Below are 27,827 nucleotides of genomic sequence, written 5' to 3' on the forward strand. Positions count from 1 at the left end.
TGAGATAAAAAGGAAACAGGAGAAAATCAGATTGGGACCATTTCAGTAGGTATGCAGAAATAGAGATGGTGAATTTTGGTGCATGTTTTATCTGCATGTGGGGAAGTAAACGTGTCTGCATAGGTCAATCAGTGTACATGCACACGTACAAATGTGTGTACAGGTTTAAAGTGGGTATCATAAGTACTGCCTCCAATTTTCAATTCTTAATTATCTGAGGTAAATGTAGCTTTTTATCCTAGTCTAAGTACTGTCATAGTCATGCTGACTATTTTTTAATACAGACTGCATTCCCCATTTTTTCATTTATTTCATGTGATGATATTTATGCTTCCTAACTTGGAGGACTGAAGTTTTTCTATACAGGAGAAAGGAACTGAAGCTTTAACGATATCTGTAGAAAATTCTTGTTTAGCTTATTCACACTGCTTCAGCTTAGTTATTTTGCTTAATACTCATTACATCCTAAGCTTCCAAATATATAGTTTGTAAACAAAACCATAAAAACATGTTTATGAATGTGTTTTGGAGAAAAATGAACAATATATCACCTAAGCAATAATGGCGATTTATATTCAGATAAATGTCTGTAAATGCTTTCTTCATAACATTAAATAGTTAGGTTCACTGTTAAAGTGGGTAAAAAGTGTATACATGTGTGTGTAAATACTACATATTCCTTATAATATAATTGCTACTGTTTTAGATATCTTCCATTCTGCTTTAACATAACCATGCACTGATATTTCAAGTCAAAGGTTCACTTTTTCCCTATCACTAATAGTTTTGAAATTTACTTTGCAGGATTAAACATAATTGTAGTCATGAATAGGCTTCCTAGGCATTTTGTACTGTCAGGCTTCCCGTGTTTATTTTTGCAGTCAGATGCTTGTTGGCGTGCTGATTTGTGTTTTATACCATTGCGTAGGTTTTGTTCATTTGGAAGAATGAGATTAAAGAGAACATGCCAGCTTTTCCTCTCCTTCCCTAGACCATATAGATCCTTTTGATTTAAACTCAGGTTTAAAAATTAAAAAAAAATAAAATAAAAAAGTGGATTTTTGCAGCTAAGCTAAACTGGAGAAATCAACAGAACTTATTTTCAAGGGATGTCTAATCTCTCAAGCTAATACAAGACTTTGCAGCTATTGATTACATGCTAAGGATGCATAAACTGTTAATTATGCGTGGAGGCAACAGAATAAATGTCTTATCCAGAGAAAATGGGCAAATAATTGTCAGTAGTGCAGTTATATTTATCTCTTTACTACACCTATGATGCAGGGACAGCTGTATTTTGCATCCAAAAAGATGTGTTCTAAAATATATTGAATATCCCCCTATTGCTACCAAAACTAGTGTAGTGGATTTGATTATCTCTGCAATAATTCAGATGTTTTCTTCAGCTCCCTGAAGTATGTGGTCAATATGAAATTTGTAAACTGGCTTAATAAATCAGTCACTAGATGCAGTGAAAGGAGGAAAAACTCATAGATTTTCATGCAATTACTTTATAACCTTTGTTTGCACCAAAATAAATCTGTAGTGCTAACACAGTGTAAGTACCATAGTTTCATTTATTCTGGGTTCATGTTTCACATGACAAAGGGATGGACATACTAATGCATAAAAAGTGAATTATTTTTGTGTTTGCATCCATATTCGTTTTGCATTATGTATGTATCACATATTTGAGAAGGGAGATGCCCAGCAATCCCTATGATTTTTATTGTGGGAATATGTACCCGTTAATTTTTTCCTTCTCATCAGACTGCAGAAAAGACTTCAAATTGTACTACTTCTGTCAACATCATTAACTTCTCTTCCTTTGGTGTTCACTATTTCTTAATGCTTCTAAGTTTAAAAAGATTGAAGGCCTGAGTTTTCAAATGTGGCTGCATAAAAAAGGCATCTTAAATGCTGATGTGAAACAAGATTTTAAAAAACCCAACAAACCAACAGTAAAATAAAAGCCCAAAACAAATAAAATCAATGCAACCAAACAAAGAACCCTACTACCAAGTATCTGAGACTTTCCAACTTGCATTTACCTACAGTACAGGTGTCCTGATTTCTGTAGATTCTGAGAATGAGGGAGTTCAGGTACTCCAACAGCGGAATAGTATTTTATTTATAATACAGTGGAATAGTATTTTATTTCTTCTCGTGCATATGAGAAGGACATATTTATGCCTTATATCATCCTGCATCGATATTGATCTAGTTGGCAATATAATGTGGTGTGGTTTTGGGTTGGGATACACATTAAGTAAGTAGAAGAGAATCCCTGACTGAAGGTAAGTGGTTCATGAACTATCACTGTATGTTAAGAATTGGGGCCAATGCTGATAATTATTTTATGTCTTTACTTCAGAGCTGACTTTAACTCTACTTTGAAATGGTCAAAAATCTGCCAGTTACAGACAAGAAACTTGAATAGAATTGGCAAGAATTATTCTGTCATAAAGACAGACTGGTTTATGAAAATCAGCATGGCATTTTTGAGACGTCTGAAGGATCTTCCTGTATTATCATCATATTGTTAAATAATGGAGTTATTGGGAGTTAATCTGAACTAAATTCTCTTGGACTTGTAGGTTAATAATCCTTGAAACTCAAGAGCTTCATCATGGATATTCTAGTACAGCTCGCCTTACCTAGGGATTTTTGTTAGCTTTGTTCATAACATAACTTAATTACAGTTTGCTCCTTTGACAACAGCACGCTACCCCCAGAAGTGCAGAAGTGATCACAGTTGATGTGCATAGTTCTTGCTGGGACTGTGGTTGTCTCTTGAAATATTTAACTCTAGTTTGGTCCTTTTTAATGATCATACTGCTATATTCAGCAGTCCTAACCAAGTTTATGATGTGAGGAATTCAGTCTCTATATAAAAATCCTTTCTGCCTGATTCATCATTTGCTAATAACGAAAGTTATAAATGAGAGTAATGCAGCAAAAATGAGCAAGAGAGAAACCTTTGTTTATTGTTTTCTTACTGCACTTCTGACAGCTATTCCTGTGTGGGTTGTGCTTCCTTTGGCTCTTTTCCCTCTTACCTTTCTTCCAGGTTCTTATCAGGGGTCTTTCAGAATAATTCTTTACAGCTACAGGACCATAACATTTTTTTTGGTTGTTTGTTGGTTTTTTGTTTGGTTGGTTTTTTGTCTTGAGTTTTGGGAACATTTTGTTTTTGTAGGACCTTGCATGAACTGAGAAAGGAGCAACAACCATGGTGACATCTTAGAATAATCCTTTTTTGTTTCCCACATGCCAAGGAAAGAGTTACCCTGTAAAGGTCAGGAGAACCACAGGACAAGGAGGCTCATGTTCTCATAGAAGAAAAGTCTGGGAAATTCCAGTGGCTGTTCAGACTGAGAATCTTAGCAGAAATATAAAGACTTCTTTTTTTCTATGTAGTTTTTGTTTTAAAAGGCAAGATAATTAAAGGAGCCTTGGTGACAAACAGTGTGCTTTAAATTTTGGGGTTATTACCTCTACTTTGTAAATAATGGTCATATATTTCCTTCTATAAATGAGAGTTTTTATTTAACACAAGCCCTACATCTCTCTGCAGTTCCCTCAAATGCACAAATTTGTGCATTATCACACCTTCCAAGTTCAGTTAGTTTTCACCTCCAGTGTCACAAATGAAGGCTACCTCGGTTGCTCTTAAATTTGATATGAATTTCACTCAGTGTGGTTAAAGCAGACTTTGGAAGTCAGCTCCTCAGTGTAATGACAGACTAGAAAGAGTTAAAGAGGAAGGAAGGATCCCAAAGCCAACTCCAATTAAAGAATTGAATATACAGACAGTGTATAGAAAAGACATGCTGGTTTTTGAGAAGCACCATATTTTTCTGAAATGTTTGTGCTTTAAAATTTGTCCCAATTTTTTTCCATTTCATGTGAAAAAATGTGCATTCTGGTTGCTTGTCAGAAGATCTAATTCCCACACCTCTGCCAGGTACATGGAAATTAAACTGTCTTGCAGTCAATATTTAGGATTTCTGAGGAAAGGCAGCAAAAGCAGAGCACATGTCACACTTTGCTTGCCTCATTGTATGGGATTTTTTCCACAGCTTTCAGGACATCTGTTTGTTTCTGATTGACAGCTGGCTAAAATGTATTCTCATTAAAAAGAGGTTCTGAGGAAATGCATGCTCTCACCTTGCTGCTTCTGCAGCTGTGAAGGCTTTTGTTTTCACTCCCATCTCTGTGTAAGTGAAGATAATCTCTACAAATAGGCTTGATATTGACCTGTCATATCACGTGTTGCTTATCAAGCACTAAAGAAATTGAATTTCATTTTATCTGTTGTCTGGAGAGTCTTATTAAATCATCCTGCAGTTGAGAGGTTGTATGGGGTCAACAGGTTCTGTCTCTTTCTTCATCTATCCCTCTATTGTTAACCTTTGGAGAATTACTAAAATGTCCTTTATTTTATCCCATAAGGTTGGGTTAAATCTTCTTGATCCAGAAATTGTTGTGATTGAGTGCCACGTACATGTAATTCTTTTACATGGTTTCTGGATAAGGATTGAGGTTTTAGTAATCTGTACAAATGTACAAATCTCTTTATCATTCTGCTTTCTCTGTTCTTTTGCTATTCTCCCAATGCCGCTGTTTTTAATTGGTTCAATGAGGCTAAAAACAGTCAGATTGGATAATAGATGTGAGTCAGCGAGCACTGGGTAGTATTTATGTGCCAAGACACAAAGCAGGGGTGAGGAGGAGGGAGAAAAACAGAGATGGGTATTGACAGGTGTTAAAAGGAAAGGGCAGAGGGAGAAGCTGGCCATAAGTAGAGGTGGAGGTGGGGTGGAGGTCATAGCAGCAGCCCATGCGCAGGCAAGGTCTGGCAGAAGGAAGCCTGTCATCATCAGGGGTGTTCACGAGGATCTAAAGGTCAACCCTGCCACCACCACCACCACCAAATCCTCCATATGCTTTGTTGCTGGGTTTCTGTTCAAAGATCTAACTCTGCCAGTCAGGATCTTCATATCTAAGAGCTCAGTGCAGTCACAGGGTATTGAATTTCCTGCAACAACAGAAGTCCTGCATACTTTCTGCTGTCACCACAAAAGAACTCTCTCCAGCCTTTTATCTGATGGAGAAAAAGGCTTGAAAAAAATAAATTATGAATATCTTCTCCCAAAAAATCTAAATTTCAAATACAAGATTTAATGCAGAAAAACAACAACAAAAAAAAGCTGTTTCATAAAAATTCAAAGCTCTCAATCAAGAAATTTTCTTTCTAAAAGAATAAGCCAAATTATTGTTTTTTCAAATAACATGTCCTTATGCTCAGATATTCAATTACTGTCTGAGCACTGTTATGCTCTTTAAAACTTGTTCTCAGAAAACCTTTGAAAAATCCCCACCAAACCTCTTTTTACAAAAGGACTAGAGTGCAGGATTGGAGTTAGAATTTGGGTGGAAGCATTGGCACATGCATTGCAAATGAGGTCTATGAATTGCTGCAGCTAGCTGTCTGATGGCCACCAGTGACCTGGGTTTGGTTTTCTTGCAGTCCTGGCAGTAATTAGCTTTGTAGCTTTGAACAAGCTATTGGCCTTTTTTGTGCCTCTTTCTCTTCTCAGAAAAGTTTTAGCACCACTTACATGTCTCACAGGGGTAATTGGTAAATTAATGCTTGGAAAATATTAAGTGCCTTCTGCCATCATTATTGACACTCCAGCAGATAGGTTAAGGATTGAGCAGGTATTCTGAGAGCATTTTATTTATCACCTCTTTGTCATAGGATGCCTATTTGACATGGGTAATTCAACAAAGAAGAACTCATGTGCTTGAAAGTCCACGTATTGGCTAAAAGTTCTACATGTGACTTAAAGAGGAAAGATGGGAAAAAATTGGAAAGACAAGACATGAATTGAATTGTTTGGATTAGCAGTGCTCAAAGAGTGCCAAGAAATCAGAAGAGAATGCATAAATTGAAATAAAATCCCAGCAGGGTTAAGGAAATGTTTCAGTGAAACGCAAACCCTAAATTGTGATGGGAAATGGAAAAAAAAAGAGATGAACACTATTTGCTCCCATCAAGATCAAAGCTATTCTTAATGAGATGGTTGAGATCTTTGGGAAGCCTACTCAAAAATTCAATAGTGCCTTATCTGAGAAAAGTAATTATTCGAAGATTGCTTTCTACTGAGGTGTTACAGATGGAGACTTTGTGGTGTGGTAGTTTAAAACAATTGGTCTTTACCTCTAGAGATTCCCAAGATGAACATTGCCCAGAAGAAAGAGTAAAATTGTGTTTTTAAAGCATCATTTTAGGAGCAGTGGGACAGTTGGCAGAGTTTACTAAAGCTGTTGAGAGACTCTGCAGACTTTAATTACCATCTCAATATTGCAGAAGTTGTTTAATTTCTGCCAAAGAAGGGAATAGTTGTGAGAAAGCGAGATCACACTCTGTCTTTCATTCTTTCTTTTTTGACAGGTGAATAAAGGATGCTTTTCAGTATCTCCTCTGATGCTGTGACACATTTGTAAATTTTGCATAGAATTGTAAAATAATTTTTCTTTATGACTAAAAAAGCTTTTTTTTCTTCTCTCTTGAAAGTGCTGTGCAGCATAGTGTAAATGCAGTTTAAGTCTTTTCATGAGAGATGCAAGAAGAAAATGTAGTGAATTTTCTGTTCCTGAATGGTTGGCTTCAAACATTAATAGTTTCAAATTTCATGGTCAGACACCTGGTGTTGCTTTGCATTAATTCCAATAAATTTTGAGTTCAGGTTTGAATTCCATCTCTAGTGAGTGTGTTCTCAGGCACAAACTAGAGTAGGAGAACAAAGACAAAATTACTAAAATGAGCAAAATCATTCCATTTCAGGGAAAATTTAGCCTATAACACATTTCCTTGGTGAAGGATATGTTTACTCTTTCAGACCTCAAACTCTAAATCAGAGTGTGTATAACTAAGTTTTGCACTGTCATTCATATGAGAAAAAGGCTGATTTTATATATGTATATATATAGATATACATAAATATGTTTGTATGTATGTATTTGTCTTAACAGTTCTCTTCCTCCGTGGCACTTGGGTGTTCAGTTTTTCCCCAAGTGCTTGCAGTAGCAAAGGGAATACTGATTCTTTGAAGACCCTTTCCAGCTCCTTCCAAAGATCTACTATGTTGCTACTTTTTTTTTTTCCCATGACCACCTCACACCTCTCTACTTGCTTTTTACAGCCATTGTTTTCTTTATAAAACCCAGTTTTTCCTCCCTCTCTTCAAGTCTCTTATCTCTCAAGGACCTTTTCAATGCTATCTTTCAGTTTCAAATCTCTGTTGTTACAGTACACATTGTGTTCAGAGAGCTACTACCCAGGAAGTTTTCTTATTTAATTGCACTTTTCACTGTATATATGATAAATCAGTACTTAATGGCAAAGGTAAAATATGTGCTTGTTCAAAATGAAGAAAGGATAGATCATGGCAGCAAATAGGCGTAACTTTTAATCCTTAACTCTCATCATGTTACTAGGAATACCTTTATGTTATATTTAGAATTCCGTTGTTTTGATGTTTGAAACTAAATGTTTGCAGTTTGTCTGGCAAACTGCATGCTGAATAGATTACACTGATTCACATTTCCTTATTTCAATATACCATCTGTGCTTTTGGCTGGTTTTTACCTTGTTGGAACTCATAAATGCAAGTTACAGAGAACGGTTATACTCAGAAAGAGAAATCCTATATTTCACTTCCTTGAACAATCTTGATTGTTTTGACCTTAAACCAGCAAGGACACAAGGCTGAAGCTGTATCAACAACAGGCTTTATTTTCTCTGGTGAGGAAGCATGTATTAGCAGGGTATATTTTCAGTGAAACTCTAGTATACACAGTCATGGTCGTGATTTTCATTGTGTAATCATTTTAATTAAGTTTAATGATAAAAGTTACTCGTGCATGAGGAATGGATGCACTAGAGAGACAGTGAAAGATTGATGACCGCTTGGGGAGCATCACGTACTCTGTGGTAGAAATGCACATGTGGAGAGCAGCTGAGCTTGGGGAGCAGGTCAGAGATTACCTGCTCAGAGTAATCATGGTTTTCGGGTTTTGCAGGAATCAAGATACAATGGGAATATCCAAAAGCACTTTTTTGTGCTATTTCCGAGGGGTGTTGCTTGAATGAATGGCTTCATTACTAAAATAATAAACACTAATTAATATCTGCATTGTTTTTGTAACTGCTAGTTTAGTAAGGTAATTAGTATAATTAGTATACAGCGTTGCTTGGTGGCATGACAAGTCATAATGTAGTAAATGTTCACTCTTTACAGTATGATGTATTGTCTAATTTACACAGGTGAAAAAAAGGAAAAGAGTAAAGGGGAAATCAAGAAGGGAAGCCAGTAGTGACAGCTGGTTGGCCTTTGGTCACTCTTCTTGCATCTGTTGCCAGTATTCTCAGTTGCTTTGAATTGCTCCACTGATAATTAACTATTCTTTTTCTCACTATTGCTGTCTCCATTACTGACTAAAGCCTGCAAAGACAGGACAAAGAGGAATGAAGTAAAAAAAAAACTAAGGAATGTTTTTTCCTCCAGGGTACCTGTGCAAAGAATGATACTTGAGTGTTTGTTGGGTGCTTCCTTCACTCTTGCGTTCCTGAATGTACCGTCTACCATCTATGGTTCAGTGCTGGATGAAGAACATTAACAGTGTTCTCTTCATTATTCTCTATTTTCTAGAACCTATGAGAACACCAAAAACACTGAAGATTGCTGAGATCCAGGCCAGACACATCGCTGTGGATTGGGAATCTCTGGGTTACAACATCACTCGTTGCCATACTTTCAATGTCACAATATGCTACCACTACTACTGTGGACACAACGAGAGCAAAGCAGACTGCTTGGACATGGACCCCAAGGCACCTCAGCACGTTGTGGATCGTTTGCCTCCCTACACAAATGTCAGCCTCAAGATGATCTTAACCAACCCAGAAGGGAGGAAGGAAAGCGAGGAGACCATTATCCAGACAGATGAAGATGGTATGTTAAATGTTCTTATGGAAATTACATACACGTCCAGTCTAGACAGGTGGAAGGAAATGACTTTGTGTGTTACAGTATGTATCATGAAGGGTGGAAGTTCTCTTCTATTAATGTATTAATTAGCCCAAAAATGGCAGCTATGAAGGTATCATGGCTGTCACCCTGCATATGTCGCTAAAACTGTCCATGCAGCACAAGTCGAACTGGATCTATCTCTGTGAGAGATCTTTTTACTCACTCTCTCCAGAAAAAGGAGGATGGCTTCCCAGTCTTTCAAAAACTGTGTTAATGCAGGTGATGAGAAGCACATGGTGGTGTTACACTTCTTCACAGTATTAGGTGTAGTATTTGAAAGTTAATTCTGTAAATCATATTTAAATATTGAGTTCAGTGCTTTAAGACTCTATTCAAGATTTCAAGCCTCTATAGCAAATATCTTTGAGCAATAATTTATGTTGCAGGTCACAGAAAATAGCATCTGTTAACTATTTGAAAGGCCCCTATCAAATTAAAGTATTATTTTGACAACTTGGGAATTATCTCAGTGATATGTATGGGTCCTTTCCAACTCCAGATATTTTGTGGTTCATCTTCAAAATGCTTTCAACAAAATTTCAACAAGACAGTTGAATTTACATTAGTTGTGGAAAAATAAATATAGATGTAGGCACTTAATGGTGACACATTCAGAGGTTAGGCTATGAATCTTGGTATTGAATATATGAAAATAAAAATTGATATTTTTCCCTAATAATATTTAAAATGTGGTAAAAAAACAATTTTAGTTACTTTTTCTTATGTTCAGTTTTTGTGAAAGTACTGACAACAGCAAAATGAAAATAGATACTTCCATAGGTAGCACAAGTAGAATACTTAGACTAATATAAGTCTGTAGATAAATAAAAAGGTAAAATTGAAAAAGGTAGTGTGTACTAGCCTACAAAAAAGGTAGTGTGTACTTGCCTGCAAAATAAATGAATGGAAACTATAGCTTTATATAACAGTCAGTGTTAAAGTCTGGTAGTGCTGTTTTTCCATGTATTTTCAATTTTATGAGAGAAGAGGAATATATTTACTGTTGCTATAAAGAGAGAAAAAGTTATTAAATGGGTAGAATATGAGGAGCTGTAGAAAACTAGACACATAGATGCATCATATGTATGACTTATTGACAAGTACATAATTAGAATATTTAATGGAATTCAAATTAATTTTTAAGTTAATTTTAAACATATTTCATGACAAATTATTTCTGTGTTTGTGATTACATTGTCAGTGTGTATGGTTGCTATTTTCCTTGAAGTTAAAAAGGGTGGTAGTGATATTGTTAAGTCCATGGAAAACAGACTTATTTTCCTTTTTACCTGGGCTTTCAAGAGAGGTTGTGGTTTCCAACGGCCTTTGTCTTGTTAGATGTGTGGAGATGGCAAATGGTCACTGTGTCAGTACTTGTCAGAAGCAGAATCAAATGAGTTTATATACTTTGTCTCCTGTTTTTGTTGTGGATTTTTTTTGGAAGAAGGTGCACGTGAGGCAGGTTTTGGTCTCAAGCTAACACACCAGTGTGCTGTCAGCAAACTCGAGTCGGCATTGGTGTCACAAGTAGTGCAGTGTAGAAGAAGCCTCACCCAGTGAACAGAAGTTGCCAGGGTAAACTGTTTGAAGCACATGTTTTCACAGAGGGACTAATACATTTTAAAAGGTACCTATATTTAGATGTGCTGGTGATAATAATGCTCATGACCTGAAAATAGCCTCCTGTGAGCTTTACTCTGTGAAACTATTGGGATTTTAATTTTGTGTTACTGATTGATTAAAAGTTTATGTCCACTGTGCCATGACTTCAAAGTTCGGGGCTTACAGACAATGTACAATACTGAGAGAAACACTTGAGCCTTTCCTTGACCTCTCATAGCAATAGCAAACTAAATCCTGTAGCTGATTGGTTATGTGTACAAGGCTAGTTTAGTTCCAATCTGAGTGATCAAGTATCTGAAACTATTTCCAAGCTCAGTTTGAAGCCTAAAGCAGAATTTGGACTAAGAAAATGAGAGGTCTAATTATATGTTTCATATATATATGTTTCACGTGTGCTCAGATGAAGCTACATTGTCTTCATGGGTTTTGCAGGTTTTGTAGAACAACCATAATTTTAATTATATCATGGAGGCATTATCAGTGATTCATTTTGAAGAAGGAATATAGAGGAAATAGAGTGTAGTTCTGCATTTTTGCAAATAACATTTGTTAGAAATAGCCCCTGATTACATGATTATTTGAAACTCTGCTCTTACGTTGTATACTTTTCATAAATAGAAACTTAGAAAACTCCAGATGTCAACTGATAATTAAATTTTTGTTAGCTTTCCTGTAGTGTGGGATTCTTTCCAGTGCTGTTTTTTGTCACGAGGTACTGCTAAACAAGCAAAAACTTTGTAGACTCCTGGAGTTAGAGATGCCTACGCCATGTTTTCCTGTCTCTCTTCCCCTCCACCACTTCCCTTCATTTTTTGTTTTTCATCATACTTCCCCATGCTTCCAAGCTGTTCCTTTTTTGTCTCTTCAGTTGTTTTTGTTATGTTTTAACCTTTCCCTTCATCTCACTATATCTTTCATGTCAATTCCTCCCTTCTGCCAGGATCTTTACACTTTTCTGAACTTCTAGGATTTCCTACAAGCAGAGGACTTTGGACTTTTATGAGGCTCTTCTTTGAGACAGGGAGGATCTCTGGTTGTCTTTCACAAGGGCTCACATTCATGTAAGACTGTGCAGATGGGCTGGGGGTCTTTTCAGAAATGGTCAGATCTGTCAGAATGCTGAGTGGTAACTCAGTTGCATATGATACCTGGAGCAGAATTAACTCAAGAAACAATTAGTAGAGAATTGAGTTAAGATTCAAAAGCTGTGCTTCAGATCTTTGGAGCTATGGCTGACAAATGAGGAAATAATAGCTTGTAATTCAGTATCTGCAAGATAGCAAAGCCCAGGAATACCATGACAGTCTGAAAACAGTCTTTCTTTTGACCAGAGCTAGATCTGAATATTCGGTAGTTTCAGTATTTCTATTTAACATGGGAAGATGGAATTAAATTATGTTTTAGTACTTACAGGTAAAAATAAAACCCCTCAATGAGACACTGTTCAACAAGTTTTTGCAAAAAGATGGAGAAAACAGGGAAATTTCTGCATGTTTTAAAAACAAAACAATATCTTTCACTTTGGGGAGAAGCCACACAGCTACTTAGGTTTGGAAGAAAGCTCTTCTGAGTACGCAGGCACTTGGCATTATCTGAGCTACAGCAGGGACTCACAGTTTTTCCTGGCTTATACAGGAGATGGACACTGAGGAATTTGATAAAGGAAGAAGGCTCATGCAACCTGGGGCTGCATATATGCTGGGCAAAGACAGTGTTTGGCACTTGGAGGCAAAGTACAAGAACCAGTTTAGCATGAATCATCAGCATGCACATGTTCTTGGAGTGCCTGTTGACCACAGTGCTGCCAACTCAGAGGGACCCTTTCTAAAAGCAGTTGATGAATGGGATTATAGCAGATAAATGCTTTCTTAATTTTTATTTGGAAACAGACGCAAAAGGCAGTGGATTAACAGGAGTAGTGACATTAGCCCTGACAGAGCAGCTACACAGAAAGCAAATTGTGAATCTCAAACTGTTCAATGGTGATTTTATAACTAGTAAGGGAGTGTGTCATCTAACAGTAGGCAAACAAATAATTGAAAAGAATGGGAGGAGTATCTGTTTTGGGGCTTAAAGTATAAGAGAGCTTTGATCTGGGGCAAAGCATGGGCTCATTGGACACAAATGATGTCCCCTGATCTTGCAGAGGCTATGGCTCATTCTGCTCCATGCAGAGTTATTGAGATCTATGATGCAGGGTTAAGATGCCAGCTGTCCAATTATTGCTCATGCTCCTGGAAAAACTCCAGCAGGCTTGCCACTCTGGGGAACAGCAGAGGAAGAAGAAATCTTATAAGTAAAGGACAAGAAAATAAAAAGAGGAAGAGTGAAATGCTTTGCATACTGTCTAAATGTGTGTCCTGACTTCAGCTGGGATAGAGTTAATTTTCTTCCTAGTAGCCAGTACAGTGCTGAGGTTTGGATTTAGGATGAGAACGATGTTGATAAAGTACTGATATTTTAGTTGTTCCTAAGTAGTGTTTATACTAAGTTGAGGACTTTTCAGCTTTTCATGTCCTGCCAGCGAGAAGGCTGGAGGGGCACAAGAGGCTGGGCGGGGATGCAGCCAACAACAGGCCAAGGAGACATTCCACACCATGGAACATCATGCTCATTTTATAAACTGGGGATGAAACACGCCACGGTTCACAGCTGGGAAAACAGCTGGGCATCACTCTGTGAGTGGTGGGCAATTGCAATGCACAGAATTTGTTGTATATATTCTAATTCTTTTATATCATTGCTGTTTTTATTATTTTCTTAATTTTTTACTGCCCCATCCAGCTGCTGAGGGAGGAGTGAACAACAGGCTGGGTGGAGCTTAGTTGTTGGTTGGGGTTAAACTGTGACACTGGGGCTGGAAAAGAAATGTCAAGTGGAGTATGTACACCACTGTTAATATAAAATCAGATTTTTTCCCAATAACATCCAATAGTATTTTGTTCTTTACTGAAAATAGTCCTACTTAAGGGATTTCCAAAGAAGTAATTTTTGTCAACATCTTTCTTGCAAGTGCTCTTATGGTAAAGATCAGTAAGAGCCGTTCTGGTTTTGGTTTTCGTTTTTAATACATAAAATTTGCTTCTATTTAAAACTTAGTCTACCAGCTGTAGTAAAATGTAAAGTAAAAATGGCAAATCCCTTAGAAAAAGCCAACGGAAAGGTGGACCATTTTTGTTTCTGGTAACATTTGAACAGTAGGACAAATAAACTGTCACCATCTCCTGAAAATAAGATGGACTTTGAGAGAAAGGCTGTAAGTTTGCTGCTGATATGCTGCCCTTTTTGATTACAACAAAGGAATTAATCCCAATATAACCCTACATATTTCTGCACATAACTTTTATCACAGAGCATAGTAATGCTGTGCATGACTTTCATGGAGTATAATAATAATAAAAATACTCTGTTTACATGCACTTTCATTATTTTGTAGCAGAAAAACTGAAGCAATATAAATTCATTTTTATAGTGGTTGGTGTCAGTTAATACATTGTTTTTCCAGAAGTAATGTACAGTAATATAAATTTCCTGCTAAGTCTGTGTAGAACAACATTTAAGTGACACTATTTGTGAATAACAATTTATTTGTGACTGTGACATAATTTAATGCAAATATATTGGTATAAAAATGAATTGGTGTGATATCAGATTGATGGTTTGTACTTTCATTATGCATAGTATTTATAAAGCCCATCATCCCACATGCATATAGAAGAAAAGATTATCAGCTATTCACTATACAAATATATAGTTTTATTAAAAGAGCTCTGGAGATGCATGTAAATCATGAAAGAAGAGCTTGTGTTGTTTGCACTATAAAACCTTGTTGAGATTCCCTTTGAATTTATCTTTTATATATATGTGCATTTTATGTTTGTATACTTTTTTACTGGGTTTTTTTGTTTGTTTCTTTTGGGTTTTTTGCTTAAGTTCAGAATCTCTTCTGATATAGTTAAACCCACCTAAATTATTTCACTTCTTCAGATAAGTGTAAATCCTGACCTGTTGGAAGTTTAGCATAGAGTAATGCATGGGAAAGAAAGTGTGTTTACTGTCATTGTCACTGAGAGATGATGGGGTCACACTTCACAAGGTCAGCAGACCAGAATCTGTTTCAAGAGTGGGTACAGAGGCCAGAAGGTCTGAGTTCTACTCCTCTAGCAGCTACTTATACTTTTTGAATTATTCAGATAATTATGTTAAGTAACATACTTCACCTTAACACACTTGTAATAGTCCTGTGTGTTTTGATTTAAATGTAAACTGTCTGTAAGTCCAAGGGAAAGAGTGAGAGCTCATGTAGATAAAGAATGAGAGCTGAGAAATCAGCAAAAATGTGCTGCAGCAAGTGATGGAGCTTCTGGAAACACACAAGCCTGAAGAAAGCCTTTCCTGCTATTTGTGAGGAGTTTTCTGAAAGCTATTATCAACACAAGGATGACATTTACCTGGCTAGTTTTGACCCAAGTCCTTGCTAAATATCATCCAAAGATGTATTGGGTCTGGCTTATATGGAGCTCATTTTCCCTCAGCAGCCTCACAGTGCTGTGCTTTGCATTGGTACCCAAAAAGTTGCTGATAACACCTGGTGTTATGGCTGCTGCTGGGCAGGACTGGCACTGCATCACTGCCGTCTCTCAACATTCCCCCTCCAGCAAGAGGCTGGTGGGGACAGGATCCTGGGAAGATCCAGGCCAGCTGACCCAAATAAACCAAAGGTCTATTCCACGCCATATGATGTCAGCTCAGATGTAAAAGCTAAGGGAGGGAGAAGAAATGAGAGGGAATTCTTCATTCTTCATTTTACAGTTTTTGCCTTCTGGAGCAACCACTGTAAAAGTTGAAGCCCTGCTTCCTGAGAAGTGGCTGAACACTGTTCACTTCTAGGAAGTAGAGATTAAATTTTACCCTTTGCTTATGCATGTACAAAATTTTGCTTTTTTGGGGTTTTTTTCACACTTTAGTAATCTGTTTTGGAAATGTGAAGTTTAAGGTATTTCTGAAGTTCTTGGAGTCTCGCTGGGAGTAGCAGGGAATAGACAGCAATGGTTGCCTACATGGAGAAATGCAGTTTGAGTATTTAGGGTAGTGTTACCAACAGGTTACCTTGCTGTTGTTCTTTTGTTGGTGGTTTTTTTGCTTGTTTAGGGACTTTTTTTACTAATTTTGGTCTTTTTAAAATTTCTGTTTGTAACAAATACAGACCTAATAACAAAGATGTAAAAGAACAAACGAGTATGCTAAGGAATTATTTTGATGAACCTGAAGATATTCTTTTCTTTAAGCAAATTCTCATACTCCTGCTTTACTCTTTCCTCACCTCCTTTACCCTTTTGGTAAAGCAGTGCAATTAAAAGACATTTTTACTGTGGCTGAACCAGAAAATAGAAAGGAAAAAATAACTTTAGACCATCAAAATGTGTCCTTCAAATTAATATTAATTTATAGTCCTTTTTCTGGACACTTGAACTTTTATTTCTTTCTTTTTTTTAATTCCAGTTGAGTTCTCACATTATTTAAGGTTAATCCCAACATTCATTTTTATGAATTTGTGGGGGTGGATGAGGTTTGTGGGAATCACTGTTCTCTTTCTCTAGATGCTTGGTCTCTTTTTCTTTCTTTTTCTTTCTGCTCTTTTTGAATTGGGATTCCAAGCAAGCTCCTCATTGCTGTGCTAGCTTCTGTTCTTGTACCCTTCCCATGCCGGGGGGAAGAGAAGTATGAAACTAACCGGGATCATGTAATTCCAGTCACTTTAACACTGCTACTGCTGCCTTAAGCATCAAATTTTGTATTGCAGGAGAAGAAAAAATTAATGAAATTAGATGAGCCTAGAGGCTTCTCTCACCTTGGTGTTTAAACCTAAGGTGTAGGAGGATTTATGCAACCATCAAATGTAGAGCCCTGCACCCAGTTTCACCTGAATATGAAACGTTTATTTTCTAAAGCACTGCACAAAAAATATTTTGCATGTTTTTGAGCAATCATGTCTGGGTTTTTTTACCTCACGCACTTTGATGTGGTTTAATGTCATATTTCATACACTGTGAACATGCCCTGGTGCATACCAGTGTTCTTTCCCAAACACAGATGTACATGTACACACAAAAATCGTGCGTGCATCTCCCAAGGAAAATGTCACGTGCAGCAGGGTACATTCATACCTCTTCTAAGAGATAAGGAAATACTGTAGGGCTTTCCCATGAAAAATGAAACATTGCCTACAGGAAGTCTCTCAATGACAAAAGCAGCACAGAGGGGCTGTCACTGCATGTCAGCCTTCATCCACTGCCTGGTCTGTCCTGGGACACTGAAGAAAAACACCAGCCTGTGATTTTAGTTAACTTCTCCTAAGCCTTCTTACGATGGTGAGATGAACGTGTTCTGTGAAGCTCTCACCTGTTTACTTCTGGGCTTTTTTGACTGCCTGAATTTCCTGTTAATGTGCCAAGTTATGTTGTTTGCACCAAGGGTCAGATCATCATTTATAGTTTGCATGTAGACCAAAATAAATTTCACTGACGGGAAAGACCACTCACTCTTTCCTGCTGCTAGCACAGCACCTGACACTTTCTTTGATCCATTGGATTTTAATTTATTTTTGCTCTTTGTAAAACTTCAGTCTGCTTTGGTAATGAAATCCAAGGAGTGTCATGCATAAGGCTCACTGAAAGTTGCATTGAAGAAAATAGGCTATAAATAAGAAGACAGAAATATATGTCAATATATTAACATTTTAGATCGGAAGACTGCAAATTTGAACAACCTTGTCTCTCTGAGGGGGGGGGTGTTTCACTGGGTTCAGAGTTGCTCCAGGTGGTCACTTATGATCACCTTCTTTCAGCATGTGTGCATTCAAACCCAGGTGAGCTGCTCTGATAAAAAGGAATTGTATGTGTAGGCAAAAATATCTTGTAAACTGTAATGGGAGATAACAAAGTGCTTTTGCCCTGTGTTGATGGGATTACGAGGTGCTCTTTGCTTGGGCAAAGAGGCCTGAGGTGACATTTCAGGGTTCTTGTTACACCAGGGATATTGGTTCCATTTAAAATAAGAAAGTCCTGTTAAGAAACACCTTAGTCCTGTTCAGTTCAAAGCTTTGAAAACATCTCTTATTTGAAAGATTTGAAGTGAGCAGTCTTGATCCTTCTGCACAAGAGGAGGTCAAAGGCTGAAAGAAATGGCAGCTGAGCTGGTGTATTTCCCTATGTTCAGCCCTCTCTTTTAAATGAAGGTGTCTTTTAAAACAACAAATTGCTAGAAAATGTGATTGAGGACTATTTTGTAAGAATTTCTCTCCTTTGGAGGAAGCTGTATAACAGTTCTCCCTTGCCTTTGATTTTTTCCTTTTAAAAGAATTTTAGAACCATGTAGTCCTTGTCCTAAGATACGCTTATTACAGAGTTCAGTGATGTTCCCTGAAGTTGTAATCTAGCTTGAACTGTTTCCCCTGGCTATACTACGAGACAATTTGACTTTGTATAGAGTTTTGAAAACCGTATGTGGGGATAACGTTAATGCTTCAACTTCATGCTCTCTCTGCACTGCAAATGACAAAATACACTTTGAAGTGCTTTTTCACACACTCTACCATTGCCTTTTGCGTGCAAATGAATATTAATAAAAATAGACCCTTGCTCACTTTTGGTTTTAATAGGATGTTCTGTCATCTCTTTTGTTTTTCTGTCTCTTGAACTTCCTATTTTTAAAACTTGTGTTTTGTTTGTAGTGCCAGGCCCTATACCTGCCAAATCAGTGAAAGGAACTCCTTTTGAAGATAAGATCTTCCTCAACTGGAAGGAACCTGTGGATCCAAATGGCATCATTACTCAGTATGAGGTAATCATTAAACACCTAACAAGCATAGGATGGGGTTAAGGAGGTGCATCAAGAGAGGTGGATGACAGTGGGTGTTTATGCTCTGTATGCAGCTAGTCAATAATATGCTCCTTTTATTTACTGAATACATGGTTTTCTGCAGTGCTTAGATACTCAAAATTTGTAATTATTGTGCATATGACTGTCCATCCCTGTCAAGGGCTTTAAAAATATTTTATTGTTACTATACACCATTCCAAAGCCATGACAACTATGATCTGCAAAATTTTCTTCATTTGAAGAGAAGGTTACATGAAAAGTAAGATGGTTATTAAATTTGGAGCAATTTTTTTTAGGTCCGTTAGATTTTTTTATATCACCCTTTAAGAAAACCTCCATATAAATTCTGTTTAATATGTATTTAATTTATGAGCCTTCTGGGAACCTCCACAGGAGGTTAACAGGTAACACAAGCTGGTTTGAGCAACAAACACCATGCTTTCCAGTAATCCTCTTTTAAAGAAATAGAAGATATAACTTTGTGTATTAGAGAATGATAGGAATGCAAACCAACAAACCCAACAAACCCCTTTACAATCTATTTATTTATTTATTTAATGCATAAATTTCATAATATAACAAAAAATCACTAAATAGTGTGGGTCAAATACGATGGGCAGCTCAACCACACTCAGCCATTCACTCACTTCCCCTCAGCAGAATATAACAGTGAAATTTTCCATACATGAACTATGTAAAAGCAGTTGATGAATGGGATTAATGCAGATAAATGCTTCCTTAGTTTTTAATTAGAAACAGAAGCAAGAGGCAATGAATTAACAGGAGTAGTGACATTAGCTCTGAGAAAGCAGCTACAAAGAAAGCAAATTGTGAGGCTCAAAGGGTGATTTTAAACAGCAGGAGAGTCTGTCATCCAACAGTAATGATGAGGGGTGCCTGCATAGCCTTTCAAGTAAGGCAGAGTCTTCAACAGTACACATGAAATCCTCATAGGTTTAGTGCTGGACCTAGCATTGTTGGGTTAATGGCTGGAATCAATGATCTTAAGGATCTTTTCCAACCTAAATGATTCTGTGATATCCCCAAGATAAATGAGTAGCTAAATGAGCATGTGTCTTTTGTTTCCTTTCGAGCCAAGCTAACCTAAATCCTTTGTGCCAAAACCTTAAAGAGATGTTGCAAAAATAATTGTTTCCCCAGGTCAGCTATAGCAGTATACAGTCATTTGATCCTGCGGTTCCAGTGGCAGGACCTCCACAAACAGTGTCCAAGCTGTGGAACAGCACACACCACGTCTTCTCTCACCTGCACCCTGGGACTACCTACCAGTTCTTCATTCGTGCAAGCACCGTCAAAGGGTTTGGACCAGCAACTACAATCAATGTAACAACCAACATCTCAGGTAAAAACAAACAACAGCACAAAGGAAAAAACAGGGAAGGGGGGGGGGGGGTGAGGAAACGTCTTTTGAATATTTTTGTATGACTTGAGAAATTGTGAAGTGCTTAAGAAAATCCCCACAAAAAATCCTACCATGTTAAGAAATTATGTTACTAAAAATGTTTCTGGGTGTATTCACCACAGGGTAGCATACATTCAGGGATAAATCCTTGCATGAGGTGAAAATTGCTCAGCTGTAGTTGTGAACTTTTTTTTTCTGTGTAATATAGTACCTTCATCCAAAGATTTTGAAGTGCTGTGTAAACCTTAACTAATCAGGCCTTTCAGCACTTCATAGGTCACTAAGAACTGCATAAATTTTGCAGGTTAGTAAAGTCAGGTGCAGAAAATTACTGACTTAGTGAAGGTGACACCACTTAGCAGCACACAGCTGTAACAGGGTCAGGACAGCTGGGACATTGTGTGAATTCCTTTTGCCAGATTCATATATGTCTGCTTCCTTGTGCCTTTATTAATTTATTGCAGTGCACCAACTTCGACATTATTTGTCTTAATGCACTGCAAACTCTAGAGGACAGTAATGTCAAATTCATTTGACGTTATTTTTATTTTCTTAAATTTCAATGTTATTCTCAAAAAATAAGATAGTGACTTATGCAGTTGATAGTGGAAGATAATGCTGTATTCAGAGAAACTTGATTTTGTGACATGGTGACTTCAGAGCTTGGCAGAGATCAAAGAAGGCAGTCATTTAAAAATTTAAACAGAGAAAAGCAGGCTATTTTCCTCATTATCTGTCATAATGAAACTGATATTGTCCTGTAAAGAGAAGTTAATAATGTAACGGAATGCACCTATGATTTTTTGTGGGAAACTGTTCACATAGTCTCCTCACAGTACATGAAAACACACATATAAATCAAAATGTGAGAAAATTCAAGGCAGAGCTCCTTGAATTATGTAGCAAATGAAATGCTGTATTTATCATGGCTAACTGTTTGTGGAATTCCACCCCAGCACATACACACTAGCACTCCTCATATTCCTGCCCCTTCAAAGCAACCCAACCAATGCGCCAAAAAAAAAAGAAAAAAAACCGAATTATGTGTTCTCTTCTGTTTATTTAGGTATTAGATTATTTTGAAGTCTGATGTTTTACTTAGGTTGTTTTAAGGGTCCTTGTGTTTCTTCATAACAATTTCTAGTTCATAAACTTTCAAATATGATGGTGGTGTAGTACTTGCATGCTTGTTTTCTAACATCTTTGTAGAAGGGAAAGAGGCGTATATCTTGCTAGCATGTCTGATATTTCAGTATTTTGAGAAAAAGTGCCTCAAGGTGTTTGGATTATGTAGGATGACAATGAATTCAGGTTTCTTCAGATATGTTCTCCTTTACACTCAGAAATTTTGGGAATTCTGTCTAGAATCTGGTATAGCACAACTTTCGAGACAGTATGTGTCTTGTTAGTTGCCAAGACATGGTTACTGCTAGGAAAGCTCAAAGGCAGGCTGTGACACCTCTTGTATCTGAACTTCAGCCCATCCTTCTTTCTATCTTGCTTTGCACTGAACTGTTGTCTAGTTCTACTCTGCATGACTGGTACTTTATACGGAGTAAAGCATGTTTCAGAAAATGCTAACTTTGGTTTAATGAGGTGTGAAATTATTCCTTTTAACTAAGCTTACAAATGGTTACTGTGATTCTAGTGAACATGGTGTAAGCAGTAATTTTAAAATTAACATTAAATGAACATAAATTCTATAAAATATTCTTTCCTGAAATAAGAGCAGGTTTTGCGTTCATCTAGGATCTAGGACTAATGAAGCAAGGCTTATAATCTTTCCGAGCTTTCAGATATAGTATTGTAAAATTATTATGACTTAAATGATTGATGTCCTCCTAGGAAATATCTTTTTGTGAAAGTTCATTTTGAAATATACAGGCTTCATTAATGATTTTATTATGATACAGCCACGTATTTAAAAAAAACCAAAACAACCAAAACACAAAAATTCGGATAGTTTTCAAATTTATGAAAAATGAGTAATTATTAGAAATCTATTATTTTCTGATTCACAGAAAATCCTGTTTCTTTCCTTGCACTAGGGCTGAAGTCAGCAACAGTATTACCAGTGAGGACTGTAACAGGCAGCAGATTAAAGCTGGATGGTTGAAGTAATTGCCAGCACTAGCCATCCCACCCACAACAAATATTGCTGCCATGAAGGTGTGACAGTCTGACAGTCCATTAGTGAATTAGTTCCTGAACCACTCCCGGTTTTGACTTTTGATTTTGTTCTTTCATAGTGGTTTTGAAGCTGATTAATGAGCAGCTTGGCCATCCACTGATAGGAATGGGCATGGGAATAGATTCCCTAATCCAATTCTAGTCCACAGATGCATGTATAAGTCCAATTTTCCTGCACACTGGTTGGTATTAGCATTGTTTCCCATGATGTTCAAGAGGAAATGTGAAAGATTCTTAAATTGTTGGAGGAGGATGGTAGAAGCTGGGTCTCCAACATGGTGTCTGTTGTTATTTGCAGGGTAGAAAAACTGAGGCTGAAATATTTTCATTGTTTGTAGTTTAGGGTTCCTTGTCAATCACCTCCTCCCTCTATTTCTGTCCCTCTTGAATAAAATTGTTTCAGGTTGAGAGGTGACATGATTTGATGGGAAGTGGTTAGAGACAGTTATCTATTGTTCATTAAATCCCATTTCATGCCATAGTAAAAGATTGTGCCTGACTGAAAAAACTGTTTAAAAATACTCACATGGCTAATAAAGATTGTGGCTTTGTTCTATATTCCAAACAGCCACAACCTCATAAAAATTCAAAATGTTTGCACTGATTTGTCTCTTGTTCTTTTCCTTCCTGCTCAACATTAATCAGCTCCCACGTTACCGGACTATGAAGGAGTTGATGCATCTCTCAATGAAACTGCTACTACAATAACTGTACTCTTGAGACCTGCACAGGCCAAAGGTGCACCTATCAGGTAAAAAACTATATATATATATATATATATACACACACATATATATATTAAAAAGAAAAATCAAGAAGAGTTATTTTTTTTAGTTTAATGTTTGTTGTGTCACTGTACATAGAGCTGTTCACTTGTGAGTGATATTCATTTAACGTCACTATTTTTTTTCTTACCCACACCTAGCTTGCCAATAGATGTGTAATTAGAAAAACTCTGGCTTTGGCAGGGTTTTTCTTAGAAGATAGTCATGACTTGAATCATTCAGCTACCTGACCTGTTTGATATAGGGTCCCCCGAACCACCTTCTAGCCATTATAATTTCATTTTACTTTCTCACAGTGCCTCTGAAATATGAGGATGAAAGGTGTTTGTCAGAAAGTAGATTTGAAAATAACACTTCCTCTCCAGTGCTTCAAAGTCAGCTTCAGTATGATTGGAAAATTGTAAGCTGTGGGGAAATGGGAGAATAATAGTGGTGAATACAAACTATTTGACCTTTCTCTTCTGAGAGTGCTTCTTACTAGGAATCATGTAGCAAGCTATTAAATTTTATTTGGCGCATCCTCTAATCATATTAAAATGTTTCATTTATGTTAACTTTGAGGGGTCTTTCCCTTTCTGCTCTCTGTTGAGAGATAATTTAATTTTGTTTGCAAAGATTAGTCCACATTCTGCTCTTTACTTCTACTTGCTAGTGTAAAAATTTTATGATATTATTTGATTCCATTTGTGTTTTACTGATGTGGCTGCATCAGCAATATTCAGGGGCAGGGTTGACTAATTGGGGGTTAATTAGCTGCTGAGCATCTGAAGGTTTTCATGCTATTACCCTTGTGACATTTTAGAGAAACACAGGCTAATGCATTTCATTCTGTGTTACATTAAGTCCACTATCACGGCTCAGTTGATGTCAAGTCACATGCCCAAGCCCTAAAAGCAATGGAAAATTAACTGTTTCTTAAGTCTATTAACATTAAGAGGAATGTATGTTTTACCTGAATGTTGTAGGGGATGAGTCACATACCTATGTGCATTTTTATGTGCTTATCATATAATCACTCTTATGATTGATATTATCAAGTTATTTATTTATATTCTGTCATAGAAGATAATCCAGATTCATCCCCTTTACTGGAGATTTTGATGTGTTATATTTAAAATTGTAATCCCACATATCATTCGTTTCTGAGAAATTGCCCTGGGGCAAACCTAGGATTTTTGGGAAACAGGATGGCTTTCAGTACGGGACTTGGATTCTTAAAATAAGGATTTTTTTTAATTAATACCATGGAAACCAGACTTGTGGTCTGAAAATGCTCCCAAATCTGTAGGTGCTTAAACTTACATCACTATATGCTTTTAAAGGTGATTTTAAAGACTTCCAAGAGTCCTGCTGCTGGCCCTAATGAAAGCCGTCCTTGTTTGGGAAATGTGATATCTGTCTCTCATGTAATCCATGCTACATCTTTTCAGTCTTGTGTTTGGCCACCTGAGGGAGCTGAGGCAAATTCTTGCCCAGGGCAAGCCTGATGGACACCACTGGGATCTACTGATGGCAGTGGTGCACATCTTCTTTACAGCAGCTGGTCCAGGGCAGTCCTGTGCTGACAGCAGCAGGCTTCCACCTTCAATCCCACCACACATCTTCAGGGGGTCAATTTTGGATCCTGGGTTCCTCTCCTGGAGGGGTGGTTCTTTTGTGAACTGCTAGCATGATGGGATGTGGCTAGAGAATTACTCAACCTAGCTCAAGAAGTTGTGGTTTCTCTGCTCTGAACTTGCTGCAGAGTAAACCTGCAGCAAACTCACATTTATTCTGTCAGTTTTTCTCATAGCATCCTCAGTTCAATGGCATGAGCTTGTCACTGTGAAGATGGCAGAATCTACGCTTTAAATGTTAATAGACAGTTTGATAGTGATATTTTCATAGAGTATTAGTAATTGTTGTTTGACTGTGTTCTCAAAAAAGCATACTTCTTTCTTCCTTTCTGTCATCTTCCCTCTCCATTTGAGTTAATTTCTAAAACCTAACATCAAGTGGCCAAGGAAATAAGTCCTTTACCATAACTGGAGATTTGGGCTTTTTTCTTAAAATCAGCCAGGTGTTTTATTCCTCACTTGGAATGAGAAGCATTCTCCAGGGGAATGCAGAAGGCATGGTGTTACTGCTTTTCCTGAAGTTATGCATATTGCAGTCAGGTACTTTTCAGCAGCTTCCTAATAGGGGGATAAATGTAGCACACTGAAATTCTGAATTGATTCAATGCATTTTGCTAAACCTAATGATATATTTTAGTGAAGCTTCACTCCATCCACACTGCAGTTTTGTTTCCCCTAGAAGCTGGCTTACTGCCATAATGAGTGTTACTAGGTAGGTGGGAAAAAAAAAATGGATCATGGTGTCTGCAGCTGTGATGGAGTAGCAGAGTCTCAGATGCTGTTCTTTAGCCTGACCCTGAAGAATACAGCTGGCTTTTTGAAAAGTTTTGTTTCTACCCAGCCCTGTAATCTCTGGAGCTGTAGAGGGTCATTTAATTTAATATCAGTAGGTTCATGTAAAAAAAAAAATAGGAAAAGGAAAAAAAAATAGGAAAATTAAAAAAGCTTAGTTGGATACTCTTTTCCTTTTACAAATGGACTTATGCTATGATCAGATTTCCATCATAGCCTCCCCATCAGCACAGCCCCTCAGCAGACAGACATTCCTTATCTTAAGTACAATCTATGTGTGGTATTTCTTTAAGACACTGCCTGGCTGCCCTAGTCATCACAGTTTAAACGTGACTCCAATAATACCTTCACTGTCAGGTTTTATTGTGCAATCCCTAGCATTCTTTATGGCCTCCTGGAGTTTTAAAACAAAATTACAAACTAGAAATGCAAAGGGAGACAAAGCTGGATGTCTCAGGCTCACTTTGAAGTGCGTATTGTTCCACCATCAATCTTGTGGATGAGATTCCAGTCAGTAGAATCAATGGTGCTTCGGTGATTCATTTGAAGATGTGATTTGTTGCTGTAGTTTTTCTGAAGGTTCCTAACTGAGTACCAGAAAAACAATCTTTTGTTTTCAAATCCTACTGCAGATGAGGATTACAAAGAGTGTACATCAGAATCAGAGTAAAGTTTTAATGATTACATTTATTTTATTCGATGGTTAAAGTGCTTTTCTTATGAAGAATTAGGTTGTTTTCATTTTGAAGCAAGATTAATTAAGGGGACCATGACAGGGAGCAACTAAAACAATCACTGTCAATTAGAATTCCATGAGCTTGGGCTGAAACTTGGGCTCGTCAGTCAGTCTGATGCTTGTCAAAGGAGAAGAAGATGTATCTGCACTAGACACGTAGAAAGAAATGTCTAGCAGGTATTTAAAGTCTACTCAGAATAGGGCTAAAGTATGAACAACATTCACCACTGCTATATCTCTTTGGAAGCCTGAATTTTTAGGGAGGGATTAAAAGGATGCAAGAGGCCTCCTCACCTGTTTGCAATTGTCTTGGTCAGTAGTGAGGTACTGTACAGGTTTTCTTAAGTTAATAAAAAAAAAAAAGAAAGTTTTGTCACAAGAAATAATCATGGAAACTTTCAGCTCAGGAGCTTTTCAGCTGCTGTATCTATAAAATTTCTCTGCTTACCTGGCTGTCTCAGACAGCTGTTTGGCCTTTATGATCCTGATGACTTATGGAGCAGGTTCTGAAATTTTTATTACTCTTCAGAATAGCTCAGAATTTATTTTAGTCATCAAGGAGAAGGAATATTGTCATATAAGCTTTCCACTCTCTATTTCCCTATTTTAATCTTTCTTTGCTGTATGGAAAGACCAGGAAAAAATGCTATTGTAGGAATTCCCTCAGCTCCTGTCACAAAAAAGCTCTCTCAATAATTGAATTCTCCCTAGCACAAAAAATAATGTATAGAAAACCTAAGATAATTGAAGCTAGGATTAGTTATATGTAAAGACACAGGGATAAGCAGAGTACAGAGTTAAATTTTCACTAATATCTGATATCAAAACACATTTGCAGCCAATGAGCACCCCACTTTTCAAGTTGCAAATTTAGCTTTGACTCGTTTCATCACATGTCGCAGCAGGGTGTCCTTTCCTAACATTGTTATGTGCACACAGAGTAAGAGTGCTGCTCTGGAGCCACTGCAGTCTTTAGTAAATGGGTTTAAACAGATGGTATCACAAAGGGCCCAGAGGTAAATGACTGTATTCCTCCATGTCCTGTTAGCCTATAATGCTGCATGAAAAATACTTCCAGATCACCTATCTGAAGAGGATAGGCAAATCTTTTATTTAAATACATTTTTTAAAAAATACATTTTTTAAAAAATAAAAATAAAAATAAAGCTGTGTTTGAGACTTAAAACAGTTTCTGACATTTCCTATTTGTCCTGTTATGTAAGTGTAGATGACTACAATATGTATATCTGTAGCTTTTCATATGGGGGGGTCCAAAAAGTATTTTTGGAATATATTTTAAATAAATTAATTGATTTGAAAGTCTTTTCAGAACATGCACATTTTATTGTGGTCTCATGCTTAAAATTTTGCCATACTTTTTATATCCCATTCAAAAATTACAGTATTCTTTTAAAGAATGCTATAAAAAGAGACTTTTAACCAGTTTGATTTTTATGCCCTTCATCTTTAATATTTTGAGTCTCCAAGGAGACTTGAAAAAAAAGGAGCTATGCCTTAAAATGAAGATACCACATTTTTCCCTTATTCTATAAATTGGAGGGGGAAAGAGGGGTTGGTTTGGTCACTGTGGTGTGTCTCATTTTTGGAGCTGTGTGACAAACCAGGCTGTTCCGGGGGACCATTGCGTCTGTCACGTGCAGGCATTACACTTTCCTTCCT

The 27,827-nt window shown here is 37.1% G+C and overlaps 1 protein-coding gene across 2 annotated transcripts in view; it reads left to right on the forward strand.

Moving 5' to 3' along the window:
• The window catches only part of PTPRK (protein tyrosine phosphatase receptor type K), a 382,407-nt gene that overhangs the window by 280,797 nt on the left and 73,783 nt on the right, over positions 1 to 27,827 (forward strand). For both annotated transcript variants that reach the window (XM_088052431.1, XM_088052432.1), the window contains exons 8-11: positions 8,721 to 9,023; positions 18,457 to 18,566; positions 19,767 to 19,968; positions 22,864 to 22,969. In XM_088052431.1, the coding sequence (XP_087908557.1) occupies positions 8,721 to 9,023; positions 18,457 to 18,566; positions 19,767 to 19,968; positions 22,864 to 22,969 (721 nt within the window). The remainder of the gene's footprint in view (positions 1 to 8,720; positions 9,024 to 18,456; positions 18,567 to 19,766; positions 19,969 to 22,863; positions 22,970 to 27,827) is intronic.

Source organism: Pseudopodoces humilis, chromosome 3 (assembly GCF_049639895.1).
Source record: "Pseudopodoces humilis isolate 2021_Gansu_Grassland_sample_001 chromosome 3, ASM4963989v1, whole genome shotgun sequence".
Lineage (NCBI taxonomy): Eukaryota > Metazoa > Chordata > Aves > Passeriformes > Paridae > Pseudopodoces > Pseudopodoces humilis.